The following is a 17,442-nucleotide window of genomic DNA, read 5'->3' as shown; positions in this document are numbered from 1 at the left end:
GGAAGAGACCATGTAATCCCTCATTCAAAGTCATTGTATTTACTGCTCTTTCTCTATGGAACATCCTTCTATTCCCTCCCAGTGCAGGTCCTCCATGTGGGTCTTAAATGTTACCACCTCCTGGAAGCCTTCTTTGACTACCAGTTCTCAGGACATGGATGCATGTCCTCCCTATGTGTTTTCATAGCATCCAGTGTTTACCCCTCTTAAAATACTATCACACTGTGTTGAAATTATTTGCTTTTTAATTCTCTGTATTCCCTGCTAGAATATAAACTTTTTAAGGGCAAGGACTCTATATTATTCACTGTTCAACCATTTGTGAAATTTCTGCTGAAAGCCTACTATGTGCCAGACATTGTTCCAAATGCTGAGGTTATAGTGGTGAACACGGTCCCTGGCCCAGTGGGGCTTATCTTCTAGTGGGGAAAAAAAGCAATAAAAAATAAAAATAAGATAATGATAGGTGCTAAAAAGAAAAATAAAGGAAGGGAGTCAAAGAAGGAAAGATAGTGACTATTTAGATGGGGCGGTCAGGAAAGTCCTCTCTAAGGAGGTGCCATTTGAAAAGAGACCTAAATGAAATGAAAGTGAGTATGATCTGGGAGGAAAATGTTCTGGGCATTGGAAATAGCCAAGGACCTGAGTGGGAACACAACAGTGTGTCTGAGAATCAGCAGGAACAAACTGAGCTCTATAATTTTTTCTATGAACACTGGAAAACTATTGGGAGGTTTTAAGTTGCATTGTCAAATCTATCTATCTATCTATCTATCTATATTTAATGATTTTTATTTATTTATTTGACAGAGAGAGAGATCACAAGTAGGCAGAGAGATGGGCAGAGAGAGAGGAGACGCAGGCTCCCCGCCGAGCAAAAAGCCCAATGTGGGACTTGATCCCAGGACCCTGAGATCATGACCAGAGCTGAAGGCAGAGGCTTAACCCACTGAGCCACCCAGTGCCCTTGTCTAATCTATATTTTAAAAGATCACTTTAGCTACTTACTGTGTGGAGAGTAGACTGTGGCAAAAACAGACTGGAATCAGGGAGGCCAGTTAGGAAGTTACTATAGTGATCCAGCAAGAGATGGCATTGGCTTGGACCCAGCTAGTTTTTGGAAGTGGTAAGGGGTGAGTAAGTGTGGGATATATTTGTATTCTCAGGGTCTAGCATGATGTCTGGCTAGACAGTCAATAAATATTTGATGAATGAATTAAGAATTAATTAATCCAACTAAATGAGGACTCCGAGCTGGAACTGAAATCATCCATCCTTTAAGCCTTTACTTAAATGCCAACCCCTCTATAAACTGAAAGTAGATAGCTGGCACTAACAAAGGATCAGAAGTAAGCCATATATATTTGTTAATTCCTAAAAATCAATAGGGAGATGACAAATAACCCAATAGGAAAATGGGCAAAGGACATACATGAATAGGCATTTCACAGAAGAAGAAACATGAGTGGCCAATAAATATATGAAAAGATGCTCAACCTCATTAATAATCAGGCAAGCATAAATTTAAACCACCATGAAATACCATTTTATATCCAACAGATTAGCTCAATACCAAAGTTGGTGAGCAACCAAAACTCATATACTTTGTTGGGCATAAATATTGGAAAACAAATGGACATTATCTAGAAAAGTTCATATCCTACAACCTAGTAATTCTCTATATGCAGAAACTCTTGTCCGTGTATACAGAAATGTGCTGAGCAGTATTGTTTGTAATGGCAAAAAGCTGGAAACAAACCTAAATACTCATCAACAGGGGAATTAATCAATGAATTAGTGGATTATTACACAATGAAAATGAATAAACTACAGCTATCTTACATCAACATGGATGAATCTTAGGAAGAGAATATTGAATGAAAAGAGGAAGCAAAGGGAGTCTACAAATGATATCACATCTTTCTTAGCATGGTAAAAATAAAGAAAAAAGAGGGGAGTCAAAATAAATAATATATGCCAAAATTAGGAAGAAAAATCTTGAAATGATAAACATAAAATTCAGAGGCTACTATAAGAGAGAAGCATATAGGGCCCCTCAGTGGCATTGATAATGTATTTCTTTTTCTTTTTTTTTCTTTTTTTAAGCAAACTATTCCCAATATGGGGCTCAAACTCATAATCCCAAGATCGGAGTCACATGATCTACCAACTGAGCCAGCCAAGCATCTCATGGAAAGCAAGGATTTTGTCTTATTTTGTCCACATCTGTGTTTCAGGTGCCTAGAACACTGCCTGGCACATAATAAGATAGCAATAATGATCTGTTGAGTAAATAATATGTTACTTGCATTCTTTCATGTGATTCAAATATTTCATACTTTAAAAAAAATTTTTTTTAAGATTTTATTTATTTGAGAGAGTGAGCGAGAGAGATACACAAGCAGGGGCAGAGGGAGAGGAAGGGGAGGTGCAATCTCCCCAGCTAAGCAGGGAGGCTAACTTGGGGCTTGATCCTAGGACCCTGGAATCATGACCTGAGCCGAAGGCAGGCACTCAACCGACTGAGCCACCCAGGCGTCCCTATTTCATACTTTTTTAAAAGAAGAAAAAAATCTACTTTAATCACGGTGTCCCCTTGATCATTCTAGATGGAATTCATACTGCTTCCTCAATTCCTATTACCCAAATAACCTATTTAATCTTGCTGCATATTATAGCTATATATGCACTTGTCTTTCTTACTGATTATGAACTTATGAAGACAAGGGATTATGCTTTCCCCCTTTTTATTCCCATTCATGATATGAAGCACAATACCTTGCACATAGTAGATACTCAGTAAATGTTGATTGATTACTGAAGTCACAGGAGACAAGGGCAAACCACAAAGGAGAAAGCTATGCTATTTATATTTAAAGCTGAAAAAGAACTTAATTAGTCATCTAGTGGCTTTTCTACACTTTGCAGCTAAGAAAATTGAAGTTTAGAGAAGTAAAGTGATTTTTTTCTTCTAAGTCATATAACTAATTATCAGTATTACAAACTATAATAGATTCAGGTCTCTAGTTTGTGTCCTTAGCTCTTCACATTATATCACAATGACTTTTTTTTTTTAGACATTATGTGAGAGAGAGAAAGAGAGCATGAGTGGGGAGGAAGGGTAGAGACAGAGGGAGAAAAGCAGTCTCGCCACTCAGAAGGGACTTGATCCCAGGACCCTGGGATCATGACCTGAGCCAAAGGCAGATGCCCGACAAGTGAGCCACCCAGTCACCCCACATTATATCACAATGACTTTTATTTTCTGTGTTGTCTGTGTGTGTTCCTTGACTTGGAAGCTACCAAAAGGCATGCACCAAATCTATGTTTACACAGATACTTAATCATAGTTTCTAGATAAGTGTGTAGGACCTATACAAATTTATCATACAAATTCAAAGGAATCTAGTTTCTTCTCCAGCAAAAATTTGGCTGTCTTGCCACCAACTTTCCCACTGATCCCTCCCTCAGAAGCCTGGATACTAACGATTCTTTCCCTCCCTCCATCTAGTGTTTTCTTCCTCCAGGAATACGCAGGTTTACTGATGGCTCACAGTCCGGCTCTTCTGGGGAACTGATTTAGCAAGAGAAGTAGGAAATCCATCAGTCAGTGCCCATCAGCCCCAGGTGCTTGAAATTAACAATCGCAAATAGAGCTCAAGACTTCAGAACAGTCCTTGTTGAGGTCCCTGACTGGCTGAGTCAGAAGAACATTCGACTCTTGATCCTGGGGTCATGAGTTTGAGCCCCACATTAGATGTAGAGATTAGTTTAAAAAAAAAAAAAAACAACACTTTAAAAAAATAGTTCTTATTGGCAGTGCCTTCGCACTCCAACTTGTACACAAGTACCTATTTAACAGAAAGAAAGAATATCCTAGAAAGTTAACCCTGGAGAGAACCTTAAAAATCACCTACTTTTCTCCCTGATTTTTCCAAGTGAGGAAATTGGAGTTTTGAGATATGAAGTAACTTGCAAAGTTAATTCAGGTCATTAGTAGCAAGGCTGGGACTAGACTCCCAGTTTCCTGCTTCCAGGACAGCTGTTCTTTCTATGTCACGTCCTGGTGACATGTGCATCTAGCAAAACACATCATAAAGTAGCCTCATCTTAAGCCATCAGGAGTGAAAAATAAATTATTCAAACCCTTCCTCTTCTCTCTGGCAATTTTTTTCCTTTGCCTTTCTCTGTGTCCTACTCTCTCTCTCTTTTTATCCTTCTAATGTTTCTGAGAATCCATCTCTCTGTTTGGGGTTTCAAACTGAATTGTAGCACGCCTGCATGATTCCTTTGATTTTTCTTTTCTAAGCTATTGTTTCCCGTCCAAAGACAAACATGCATAAGCCAATCAAGACTCTTCTTGACCTTTATGGAAAATAACACTCAATTTCTATATGAAAGGTGCTGGACCTCCCTCCTAGCCTATCCAGTCAATTAAAATGAGTCTCTGGCCCCCCTGAGAGCTGTTAACCAATCCTAAGAAAGAAAAGATCAATCTCATTTCTCCGTCACCACTGTGCAGGGAGGCTGCTAACCAGTGAGAATGTGCCACTAACAGTCATTAGAAAAACTGGCCAATCAGGCCAGCCTTGTTACATGGTCTGGTAGGAAAAGAAAGGGATTGATTGGAAAGGATAGTCTGGCTCCACACCCTTTCCTTCCTGGATCCTAGTTTTCCCTCGCTGATGTGGTGGAAGGGCCCTTTCCCAAACCGAGTTAAAAAGATCCCTAAGGCCCTTCGCTAACTCTCTTTTGCTGTCTTCCAATTCACCCCTCTCTCACATACCTCAGCCAGTTTTTGCAGTCTCACTGTTCCCCTACTGATTTAATTTCTGACTTCAGGCCTGGCCACAATAGCCAGCCTCCCCCACTCTCAGTCCTCCCCCACAGATCTCTCTATCCACCGAGCTGTCAAAGAACCTGTTTTGCATGATTTATGAGGGTGAAAAAGTTCAGTATGTCATAGTTGAGTCTCAGGAGATACCACTGCAGGGATCTTCCAATCAAGTCTCCAGGAAGCAGTGCAGAATCCGAATTGCAATGCTTTCAGCTGTAATGATAATCACAACAATAACAATAACTGGTATTATTATTACTATCATTTATTGAACTCTCACTGAGTTCCAAGTACTTTGCTAAAAGCTTCACATATATTATCCCAATATTCGCTGTGGGGTAAGCACTATTATTACTCCAAATGTGCATAGCAAGAAATCGATTTAGAGGGGTTAAACAGCTTCCCCAAGGTCACAGCGATCTGGGAACCCAGGCTGGTGTGAATCCAGAGCCCAGCACCGAATGGGGGAGGGGGGTAAGGGAGAATTAAACGCCACAGGCTTTAAGAACTTCAGCTTCCTCAGGGGCCCCTTCTGCAATCTTCCTTTGGGATAGTTCGCGATATCCAAGAGGGGGTCTAAACTGTCGCAACAAACAGCTACAACGGTTTGGCGGTGGCGCCTAAGAACTGCGGACTTTTTTTTGCCTGGGAGGCCGCGAAGCCGAGAGCTGAAAGGATTTCGGGAGGGGGTGTGCGGGAGAGCGGGAGTGTCCGGGGCCCTTAGGGGATATCCTTGCCCGCCCGTCTTTCCTTTCCCCTCACAGCACCTTATACCGTGCCTGGCACCGCTTGGTACTTGGTAAATACCTGTTGATTGCCTCCCAACGATCCCAGCTCCTTTCTTCGCCTATTCCACCCCCCTCCCCATCTCGAGTCAACAACTGGAACTGAAGGGATATTTGGGAATTTCCGGGAAACCAGCGAGAACCCTCACCGAGCTGGAATCGTGGATTTAGGAAAGGCGGGAGGTCCCCCACCCTTCTCTCCTCACCCGCGTCTCCGATTTCTCCCCACTCCTTCCCCTCCCTTTCAGGAGCTCAGGGCCATAAAAATGCAGATGGAGGATCGGTGTGAAATAACGGGCCCATATAAATCCCTCTGCCGCCCGCCTGCAAGATGGATTGGCCGCATTGAAATTCCTCCGCGAGGATAATTAAACTCGGGGCCTCATCCGGGCAAAATTACATTCCTGTAATGGCGTCGCTCGGGGTCCCGGGAAATTGCTCCGTGGGCTTTCAGCGGCGGTTTTTATCGCCGGCCGGGGTGTGCCTGGCTGCGGCTCGCCTCTCCTCCGGGACCGTAAAGCTGCTGCCGTGATTTATCCTCCCCTTCTCCCAAATCCGATTAAATGGAGGAGCTCGGGGCCGGGGCGCCGCGGGGCCTGGGAGCCGGGAGGGGGCGGCGGGAAGGACGGGGCCAAGGAGGGGAGGACAAACGGCCCCTCAGAGGGTGGCGGATTTGGCTTTATTTACAGCCGCGGCTTTCTTTTTATTTTTTATTTTTTATGGGGGTTTGGTGAGCTTTCCCCGTCCTTCTCGAGCCGCGTTCAAGCACGATGCCTGGATGGCTGGGGTTTGGACATGAGGGGAAGTGGATAGGCCTTGTCGCCTTCCTTCCAAGGGAGCGGCTCGTCGCCTGTCTTGGGAGACAAAGAGGCCTAGAGGATGGGATGAGGGCCGGGAACCCCCCACCCCTACTGCTTTCCATCCGGGAAAGAAAGAGCCAAAGGGCACGAGGGAGAAGCCGAAGGGCTTCCATGAGAGCATCTCGCGGGAGGACGGCTTATCTCAACTCCCACAGATGGAGTCTGGGCAGAGGCAGGGGCATGCCTGCGGTGACCTCACAACCTCACTACAGGTCCCTGGTGCCCACTATTCCTTGACTGTCTCAGGACTCCGGAAAGAAGGCTTAGTGTCAGGGCGCTTGAGTCACCATCATCATTAGCCCCTATCTTGTGGTTCGGTGATGCTGGTTTCCTCATTCCTGGCTGATCATTAGAATAAGAAAGAGGGAGAGGGAAATAAAGGTGAGGCCACCCCAGGCAGCTGGGGCATTTTGCTCACTATTCGCCCACTGAACGGGTTTCCAGTCCATAAGGTCAGGGTCCCTGGGCGACAGAAGGCAGGAGTGCCATGACTTTTAATTTTCCTTCTGCTACATTTTGGACACAGACCCCCCCCCCATCTCGATGTATGTTATTTAACACTGAATTTCTGGTGTGTGGGGGTTTGGGGTTGGCAATGTGACTGCACATGCTGGGAAAGGGTACACGATCCCAAACGCTGAGGGGACCAAACCGCAGGCCACGTTACGGATCGGTTTACACTAGAGAGTCGTCCACGTTTCTGCACAGGGTCGGCTCTGCCTGCAGTTTCTCCTCTCAAACACCAGGTGGAGCAACTGGCCGAATGCCGCCACAAAGCTGGCAGGCGGCGCTGTGGCGCCTGGGCCGACCCTCAACGTTGCAATCACTCTATCCTTAGCAGAGCGTCTCGTTGGTCCGGGCCGCGCATGCGCTGAACCTTCCTTTTGCTCTTCCCGCCCCCCCTCGACACTCCCCCCGCCCTCTCTGTCTCCTCGGCCCTGGGAGCAGGTAAGGCTTTGGGCCCTCGCGCCCGCAATGCGCCGCGCACGCGCGCGGAACACCCTACCTCGCACGAGTCCTTTGAGGCCCTTACCTTGCATGCGCCCACCCTGGTCCTCACGCCCGCCTTTGATCCTGGTATTCCCGCGCCTTAGGGCTGCCTCTTCCGCGTGCCGGTGACCTCCAACCGCGCGGGCCTGGCGCCATCTTGGATGTCTCGTGGGAGGGGGGAGGGAAGAGCGCTCTGGAGCTGGCGAAAATCAAATCCCAGAGCGCTCTGTTCACCTGTTCCACGCGGTTCCTGCGAGGTTCTTTTCTCCCTCTTGTCAATTCAGAGTTGTCACAAACCCCGGACTCTCCCTTCCTGTCTCAGTTTTTTCTTCTTATCCTGACTCGTTGTCTCCTTATCGTGCAACCTCCAGACTTGGCCCCAGGACCTCAGCTGCCCAAGCAATGGAGATAGCTGATAGTCCTTTAAAAGTAATCGTGGACATGGTAGAACAAAGCCAAAACACCCTCTCCATTCAGACTGTGGCCTAGGAGAGCTGTGGCAGAGAAGAGAAACCAGTTTCTTTGGAACCATCGGTTGTCTTGCAATACCGTTCTCTTCCTCCATCCAAGGGAAGTTGGAAAAAACGGAAGTGGTGGGCTAATAGCAAGGTTTTCTATTAAAGGCAGCAGGCCCGAAAAAGTCGTGGGGGGCCCATCGGTGGTCTTCTCTTGTCAGCTTTTCTGTCAAGGGTATACTGAGTCCCCAGACTCTGCTCTCATGGGGGAAAAGAAGATTTAAGGAAAGGAGTGGTTAAGTCAACAGCCCCTCTAACTCTGTGACTGATCACGGAGGAATAAACCTGTGATGATTTAGGCCCACTGATTCTGGATGATGCTGTTGTCTGGAGTGTTGTAGGCTAACAACTGCAGACTTGCCGCAATTAGGTGACCAGTGGAGGCATCAGCACTTCATGCAGTCTCCCGTAATTGCCACCCTTTTGTTGTGGGTTTGTTACATGTCAGCACCACATTAAACTCTACATGTTACTTAATTTACGCCCCCCAACTATGTTCTGTATGATGATGTTGAGGTGTAATTGCCTTGGGGGGAAAACAGATAGTATTTATTTACTTATTTATTACATTTTAAACAAGCTCTACACCCAAGGTGGGGCTTGAACTCAAAATCCAGGAGTTGCATGCCTTACTGACAGCCAGCCAGGTGCCTAGTGCTTTTTTTTTTTTTTTTTTTTTTTATTAACATACAATGTATTATTAGTCCCAGGGGTACAGGTCTGTGAATCGCCACATTTACGCACTTCACAGCACTCACCATAGCACATACCGTCCCCAGTGTCCATAACCCACCCACCCTCTCCCTGTCTCCCTCCCCCCAGCAACCCTCAGTTTGTTTTGTGAGATTAAGAGTCTCTTACAGTTTGTCTCCCTCCTGATCCCATCTTGTTTCATTTTTTCCTTCCCTATTCACCAAACCCCCCCCACGTTGCCTCTCAAATTCTTCATATCAGGAAGATCATATGATAATTGTCTTTCTCTGATTGACTTATTTCGCTCAGCATAATACCCTCTAATTCCATTCACGTGGTTGCAAAAGGCAAGATTTCATTTCTTTTGATGGCTGCATAGTATTCCATTGTATATATACACATCTTCTTTATCTATTCATCTGTTGATGGATATCTAGATACTCTACAGAGTTTGGCTCTCTCTTTTTTTTTTTTCTTTTAAAGATTTTATTTATTAGAGCATGGGTGGGGAGTGAGAGGGAGAGGAAAAGAATCTCAAGCAGACTCATCCCTCAGCTCAGAGCCCCTTGTGGGGCTCAGTCCCATGACCCTGAGATGGTGACTTGAACCCAGACCAAGAGTGGAGCACTCAACTGACTGATTCACCCAGCACCCCACCCCCAGTCCTCCTTTCTTTTAAGTTTTAGGGAAATTTTGGCTTTTGACCGAATTTATAGTCTGCCGCAAAATTGGGTTAGAGTTATGTATGGGCAGTTGGAGAAAGGACAAGAGTTGAAGCCACCGATTAATCTAAAAATGACTGATTCTGGATTCAGAAGGGTAATGTGGAAAAATCTTGAGTACAACTCATTTAAGGAAGTGTTATTTAACAGGTTTAAGTAACCCCTGAGTATTTCAACCTGTAGCATATTAGGAAGCATTAACTTAAGTGTGAGAAAATGTCAAGTCCTGACTCTACCACTACCATCATTAGTGGGTTTTTTTTTTAAATATTTTATTTATTTATTTGATAGAGAGAGATCACAAGTAGGCAGAGAGGCAGGCAGAGAGAGGGGGAAGAAGCAGGCTCCCTGCTGAGCAGAGAGCCCCATGCGGGGCTCAATCCCAGGACCCTGAGATCATGACCTGAGCCGAAGGCAGAGGCTTTAACCCACTGAGCCACCCAGGCGCCCCAACCATCATTAGTGGTTTTAAGGCCATGCTGTCAGTGTACCTAACAATCACTTGAGAAGCTTGTTTGAAGTAATAGGACACTTGGGCCTTATATCCAGAGATCATGATCAGGACAGTCTAAAGTGGGACCTGAGTATGCAGAATTTTTTGAATATGCATTTATTTTATTCGGTTTTTTTGAATATGCATTTGTTGTTGTTGTTGTTGTTTTATAAAACATTTTATTTATTTATTTGAGAGAGAGAGAGACAGTGAGAGAGAGCATGAGCGAGGAGAAGGTCAGAGGGAGAAGCAGACTCCCCGCGGAGCTGGGAGCCCGATGCGGGACTCGATCCCGGGACTCCAGGATCATGACCCGAGCCGAAGGCAGTCGCCCAACCAACAGAGCCACCCAGGCGCCCTGAATATGCGTTTTTAATACATAGATCATCCCTACCCTCAAGTAACTAGTTCTTGTGGGCCTCTCAGGGAAATCTTTTTGTAGGTCTTTAACTCAACCACTCTTCTCTTAAATAACTTCATTTCTGCAAACTTAGGGCACCTATAGGGTGTCAGCATTGTTTTAGATCTTGAGCATACAAAATTGAATGCCACTTAGGGTGGTGGTGAAAATGAATACTTTAACAATCATGGCTAACTACGATAATGGGAGGATTCCTCACTGATCTGCCTCACTCTGTTAATTAATGTAGGAAATTGAAGTGTTTTGAGGAACCCAATAACTTCCAGATAACTAGGTTCAGTAAAAAGATGATTGGAGATCCTTCCAGGGTCTTGGACTTCAACAAACAACTCTTAAGAGTCTTTAAAGGGCAACTGTTTCTATCCTGGACAATAAAATCTTTAGAAGAGTTCCTTTTGAATAGAGACTGAGGAAAACTTAGGCTGAGGACACAGGAACTTCTCTGAAGACACCAACTCACGAGCTGTGGAAATGAGTAACAGGTCTTAAATTTAAGACCAAGTGGCTACTTGTCCAGACTAGTGGGAGTCACTTGATTATAAGGAAATCTTAGAAACTGTGTGGAGGAAATCTTGACTTCAAGGTTTTGATTCCATCTCTGCTAATGACTTGAGGTCATTCACTCTGCTCTCTGGGCCATTTAAATTTTCCAGAGCACCTTTTCTGCTAATTAAGATCTCCTTTGATGAATAAGGACAACGTTTACAATTCTACTTCTGTAATTTTCAGCTCTCCTGCCGCAGCCCCTCATTCCCTGAAAATGTACACCTGTGCAAAGTTCGTCTCCACCCCGTTCTTGGTGAGTGCCTGCCTTTTCTGAGACAGTTAAGTAGGGGGGATCTTTTTTCTTCCTTGCCACACCTTGGTCTTCACAGTTGGGCTGGGGGAAGGTCCTTTGCTATGTTAGCCTGACAACAGAGTGAATGCTTACCAGACACCCCCCATCTCAGATCCCTTGGAAGCCAGTTAAATCTTTTCATCCAACCATATTAGAAGATTGAAAATGAGAATCTAGGCTAAGATCGGGTTATTTCTGTCCTAAAACTGTGTTCCTGTAAACTGGAACCCAACTGGAAATAGCCTAACTTTGACCTCTGGGAGCTGAAATTTGAATGGCAAGTTAAATCACATGTAAATACACATTGGAAAAAATACGTGATTCAGAAGCAACAGAGTGGAAGAAATTGTGGATTATTTTTTAAAAAGATTTACTATTTATTTTAGAGGGGAAGAGAGAGAAAACAAGTGGGAAGGACAGAGGAAGAGGGAGAGAGAATCTCGACTCTCCACAGAGTGCGGAGCCTGATGCAGGGATTGATCTCACAACCCTGAGATGATGACTTGAGCTGAAAACAAAAGTTGGATGCTTAACTGGCTGTACCACCCAGGCGTCCCAGACATTACAGATTATTAGATGGTGGAGGCAACCGGTTCATACATCCATAAGTGAAAAGGGGTGGCACTATTCATGGGTACCATTGATGGATGGAACACTGGGTGTACTAATTTGTGTACATAATCTCTTTTACTTCTCACATCAATCCTGAGTTACCGCCTTCCAGTTTGATAGATGAGAAGGCAGGTTTAAAAAGATTTAAGTTACTTGTCCTAAGATCACAAGGCTGAAATAGAGCTTAGATTAGAATCTAGATCTCTCTGACTAAAACTGGCTGGTAACTACCAGGTTATCCGCTTTTTCCTGGGGATAGTCAGAAACGGCTATAAGAGGGGGTAAATTTTGAACACAATGGCAATACCTTGTGGTCTGAAAGGAAGTAGGTTTCTTCCCTTAAAATAGAGGCGAAGCCTGGGAAGCAAGAGAACTCGAATGGTTCTTAGTTTGCTGAAAGTAAAAGAATGATCCAAGATTCTGATTTATGTTCAAGTGAATGAATGGGGCATCCACGTGACAACTTGGGATGGTTCCGAAACTTCTCCACAACTTCCTTGACTCTCTTGCCTATGTGTTGTTCCCCTTAGGTCAGGAGCACCTCTCAGCTGTTGAGCCGATCACTGTCTGCAGTGGTGCTAAAACCACCCGAGACACTGACAGATGAGGCACCTTATAAGGTCAGAGTGGGCCTGTGGTTTTCGGGGTGAAGGGTGAAAAGGGCTACCTGCCAGCGCCAGTAGGGGGAGTGCTGAGGACAATCATCACAGACAAAGTTAGTGAAGGAATGGGACCACTGACTTTAGGTGAAGGTGGAGGACAGTTGATACCACATACGATTAGTGTTCCAGCTTTTGCTGCTGGCAGCACATGCTCATTTGTGTTGCTGCTAACTACCATTACCTGACCTAATTTACTGACTTCAGCTGGTGGCATTTGGGCCCGATGATTTCAGGGCACCAAGAACAGGCTGCAGCTTACGTCTTACCCTTCTAGACCATACCTGAATCTTAAAGGTATTTGATGTCCACCTCTTGCATCAAAAAGTTCTGCTTGGCAACATTTTAGGGGATTTTCCAGGGAATAAAAAGTCATAGAATGTCATAGCGTAAAGGGTTTAAATGGTACAAAGTTACCAAAGCAAAAAAGGGGATTTCTTAAAATCTTTATTTTTTACTGGCATCTTCTTCACAGGGCCTCAGCATCTTGGCAGCCCCACGTCCCCTGACCTCACTTATTCCTAGCCGAAGCTTCCAAACCAGTGCCATTTCAAGGGACATCGATACAGCAGCCAAGTTCATTGGGGCTGGGGCTGCCACAGTAGGGGTGGCTGGCTCTGGGGCTGGAATTGGGACTGTGTTTGGGAGCCTCATCATTGGTTATGCCAGGTAAGATGGGCCCTCCATTGGCTCTCATATGTTTCCAGAGGTCTGGGCAGAAATACCTGGGGATCTTGAGGCATACCATCCCATATAGTAGCCACGTGTGGTTATTTGAATTTAAATTTTTACTAACTAGTGATTCCTGGTTGGCTTAGTTGATAGGGCTTGTGGCTCTTGGTGTCACGAGTTCGAGCCCCATGTTGGATTTAGAGATTATTTAAAATAAATATTTAAGTAACTAACAGTACATAAAGTTTAAATTTTGTGTATTTATAATGTGGCTAGGTAGCCACATGTGTCCAGTGGCTACCATATCGGAAAATTCCATTCAAAAGCTTTGGTTTAGAGCAGAAGTCAGCAAACCAAAGGGGGAGGGCCATACCTGGGCCACCCCTTGGTCTTTGTATAGCTGCGCTAAAAATGGATCTTAATCCTTAAAGTGTCATGAAAAAAGGGGGGGCAACAGAAACCATATGTGACCCACAACAGCTACAATATTTGCTGTCTGGCTCTTTACAGAGAAAGTTTGCTACCACTGGTCTAGCGCCTCAAGTCAGCATGGTGGCTTGGTTGCTGCTTTTCCCCTATCCCTGGGAGTTCCCTCCCACCCCATCACTCCTGGGAAAACTGCCTTTGCAATCAGCCCCACAGCTTTCTGACACTGGGGATTATTTGGTCTCCACCAACTCTGGGCAACTCACGTTAAAACTAAATTGATCCTCTAGAGACCTGCAAGTTCTCTTAATGCCTTTGAGGAAATAGGTTTGTTTTTTAGGATTTACATGAAATAAGCCTGACTGCTTCTGTGTTCACAATTCTGTTGGAAGTTGGTGTTACTTTACCTCATTCATTAAGGCTTCCAGAGGGGACCGAGTAAGGGAAATAGAAATTATATATTGACTTCCAAAATTGGGAGTTTTTTATCCCATTTTGTTTCTAAACCCCACAGACCATTTGTAGCTTCTTAAAGCCCCAGATCTTTGGCTACTTTGGAATGAAAGAAAGTAGTTTGTCCCCCTGGCTCTCTTGTCCTCTAGAATGGGGTTTTTCTAGTTGGGTTCCATAAAGCCCTAGGGTTTTGAAGTATGCCCAGAGACCGTCTTAAAGAATGAAGGGGAGACCAGTCAAGCCTTTAGAATCCCCGACTTTTTTACCATTGTGATTTGGTTTTTACACATTTTGTATTTTGGGGTTCTGCTACTTCCAGTTTCAAAACACAGACTCTGTCACTGTGGATACCTCTTCCATTCTGGTTGGGCCCTAGGTAGTTAAATGTCCAGGCCCGGAGGTCTTACGTTATGCTATGGGTGATCCACTGGAGGAGAAGGTAATGGGTCTTGTTACAGAATTTTGGATTGTCCGCTGCCGTCATTCAGTCTCTGTAGAGCCCTTGATATATCAGGCAAGAATTGGGGCATGATGGCGTCACCCCGAGACACTCATTGCCTAAGATGGGCTTGAGGAGATGAGTTTTCCCTGAGCCCACCTTTGGTGTTTGTCTTTTTCTTTGTGTGGACTAGAAATTCAGTCTTTTCTCCTCCCCTTCTCCCAGGAATCCCTCTCTGAAGCAACAGCTCTTCTCCTACGCCATTCTGGGCTTTGCCCTCTCGGAGGCCATGGGGCTCTTTTGCCTGATGGTGGCCTTTCTCATCCTCTTCGCCATGTGAAGGAGCCGTCTCCACCTCCCATAGGTCTTTCTCCCGTGTCTCGTCTGCCCTGTATAATCCTTTTCCTATACCTCCCCAGGCAGCCTGGGGAAAGTGGTTGGCTCAGGGTTTGACAGAGGGAAGACAAATAAATACTGTATTAATAAGAGCTTTCTTGTGTCTCCTGTGTATATTTGTTCTCCACGGTTGGCTGAGTGCCTTGGTGAAAGTATAAGGCCTGGTGGGTGGTGACAGTTCTAAACTCAGCATGAGTCTGAGGTCACTTGTTCTTCATGCTCTGTGTCAGGAAAGCTTTATTCAAATTAGCAGTCGTTTTTAATAATTTTCACCTGGGATGGCCTGTTACCTTGGAGGATTGAGTCCATAGAAACGAACAGGACTGGCTTAAAATTTTGACGAATGGCTATTTTCCCTGCTACTCTCCTGGCTCAGGCCTTCATTGCCGCCCACTTGGCCTACTGCAATAACCTTTTAACAGGCCTTGCCTCCAGTCTCTTCCCTCTAGCATTTACTTCTATCTACCACTACCAGATTAATGCTTAAGTATGAGATAAGTTTTGTCATTTACCAATTCAAACACAGTCTGACCTCAGCTTTCTCAGATTTTATCTTTTATTGTTCCCATACACTCTACCCAAAGTGGTATTGTCATTTTTCAAATACTTTCCCTCTTTCCTGTCCTTATCTTCAGGCCTTGCCCTTTGGCCATCTCTGCTTTCTTTTTCTGAATCTTTGCACACTTTCCTTTTTTGCAAACTCCCTCTTATCTTTAAAGACTGAGTTAGGGGCTCCTGGGTGGCTGAGTCCGTTAAACAGCTGCCTTCAGCTCAGGTCATGATCTCAGGGTCCTGGGATTGAGCCCCACGTCAGGCTTCTTGCCCAGCAGGGAGTCTGCTTCTCCCTCTGCCCTTACCCCTGCTCATGCTCTCACTGTCTCACTCTCTCTCTCAAATAAATATTTTCTAAAAAAAAGTTTAAATGCTACCTCTTCATTACGAAGCTTTCATCTGTTTTCCATCTACCACCAGCCAAATGAGCATTAACCAAAATAAAGGACTATAGAGTATGTTGTATCCTTTATAATGCTTATGGTCTATGATAAACTGTGGATTTGTATGCACATACATGTTTTTTATCTTCCAAGTTAGACTCAGTTCCTTGAAGGGACTATGTCACGTTCATTTTTGTATCTCTAGAAGTATCTAAATGATGCATCTCAGCAATATCTTTGTCAGTCTTTTTATTTAATTATCTAAACCACCCACCTTCACAAATGAGGAAACCAAGAGTTTGAAAAGTCAGAGGATTTCCTCAGAAACACTGACTAGTCGAGCTGGAGCTAGAGTAAGGATCATGTCTTGTAGCCAGGGTGTAAGAATACCATACTGCTGGGGCACTTGGTTGGCTCAGTGGGTTGGGGCCTCTGCCTTTGGCTCAGGTCATGATCCCAGGACCCTGGGATCGAGCCCCGAATCGGGCTCTCTACTTGGCGGGGAGCCTGCTTCCTCCTCTCTCTCTGCCTGCCTCTCTGCCTACTTGTGATCTCTGTCTGTCCGATAAAAAAATAAAATCTTTAAAAAAAAAGAACACCATACTGCTGGTCTTGTGGGACTCTCCCCAAGCCATGTTGCCAGTGACTTATCCCAAGCAAGAGGAAAGGGTAGAATAAGCAAAGATAAACCTTTTCCCTTAAAAATTCCTGAAGAGGGGGGCACCTGGGTGGCTCAGTGGGTTAAGCCGCTGCCTTCGGCTCAGGTCATGATCTCAGGGTCCTGGGATCGAGTCCCGCATCGGGCTCTCTGCTCAGCAGGGAGCCTGCTTCCCTCTCTCTCTCTCTCTCTCTCTCTGCCTGCCTCTCTGCCTACTTGTGATCTGTCCCTGTCAAATAAATAAATAAAATCTTAAAAAAAAAAAACTTTAAAAAAAAAAAATTCCTGAAGAGGGACTTTGGACAGTGGGGTTAATATAAAAGTGAAGAATTAGATTTTCTAATGGCTAGATACACTTAAAATAAGCCTTATCCTACACATGCTTGAAGTAACTGGGTTAAAGTCCTCACCTGATAATGTGAATGACCACAACACAAAAGTTTTTCTTTTGATTTAATTGACTATAAAGTTAAAGCCCAGTGCAGACTTAACTCCAGAGTAAACTGATCCTCAGGAAGCAGGTCACCCAAAATCGTTCACCCCTGTCCTTGTGCTATTGTGACCAAGGGTTGAGAGGGATCCTATCCACAGCTTGCTTCCAGATTGCTATACTAGCCCCAACTAAGTGTATTCTGGGCCATAGGGCTCCAAGTGGAGCTTTCACTAGAATAGCTCCTCCAGCTCAGAGTGGGTGGAAGGTATGTACATATTTTGAGAGAGGGAACAGACTCTATTCCTCGACTATGGTCTCTTAGATTTGTATCTCTAGTAGGGCCTCTGCTGCCCATCCCCTTTCCGAGTCATCAGGTATCTGTTTTTTTTCTCTTCTTGGCCCTTTCTTTGGGATTGATTCTAGCTAACCCCTTATCAACTTAGGTGCTCGGGGAGAGCACAGCTTAGTGGCCCACGTGTTTTTGTTCTCTCTGAGGTAAATGATGAGCTGGTGCTGCAAGGAGCTTGGAAGCAACTTTGGGAGGAGTCCAGGCAACCTCTTCGTTTCAAGCCCCAGGAGATAGTTACTGGCAACCCAGGTTGCTA

The 17,442-nt window shown here is 44.9% G+C and overlaps 1 protein-coding gene across 2 annotated transcripts; it reads left to right on the top strand.

Moving 5' to 3' along the window:
- Positions 1–7,292: 7,292 nt before the first annotated feature.
- LOC111157857 (ATP synthase, H+ transporting, mitochondrial Fo complex subunit C2 (subunit 9)) lies at positions 7,293–14,903 on the top strand. Of its 2 annotated transcripts, XM_022519553.1 has the most exons (5): positions 7,293–7,430; positions 11,046–11,115; positions 12,297–12,374; positions 12,901–13,094; positions 14,641–14,903. In XM_022519553.1, the coding sequence occupies exons 2-5, from the start codon at positions 11,077–11,079 to the stop codon at positions 14,753–14,755; spliced, it is 426 nt and encodes a 141-aa protein (XP_022375261.1). In that variant the 5' UTR covers positions 7,293–7,430; positions 11,046–11,076; the 3' UTR covers positions 14,756–14,903. The 2 variants fall into 2 exon arrangements, with proteins under 2 accessions (XP_022375261.1, XP_022375262.1); XM_022519554.1 differs by lacking the exon at positions 7,293–7,430 and having other exon boundaries at positions 11,038–11,115.
- Positions 14,904–17,442: the final 2,539 nt, after the last annotated feature.

Source organism: Enhydra lutris, unplaced genomic scaffold (genome assembly GCF_002288905.1).
Source record: "Enhydra lutris kenyoni isolate GAN:26980312 unplaced genomic scaffold, ASM228890v2 scaffoldscaffold56, whole genome shotgun sequence".
In the NCBI taxonomy this organism is placed as follows: domain Eukaryota; kingdom Metazoa; phylum Chordata; class Mammalia; order Carnivora; family Mustelidae; genus Enhydra; species Enhydra lutris.
Note: the sequence above shows the minus strand (reverse complement) of the source record. Positions and strands in the feature narration are given on the sequence as shown.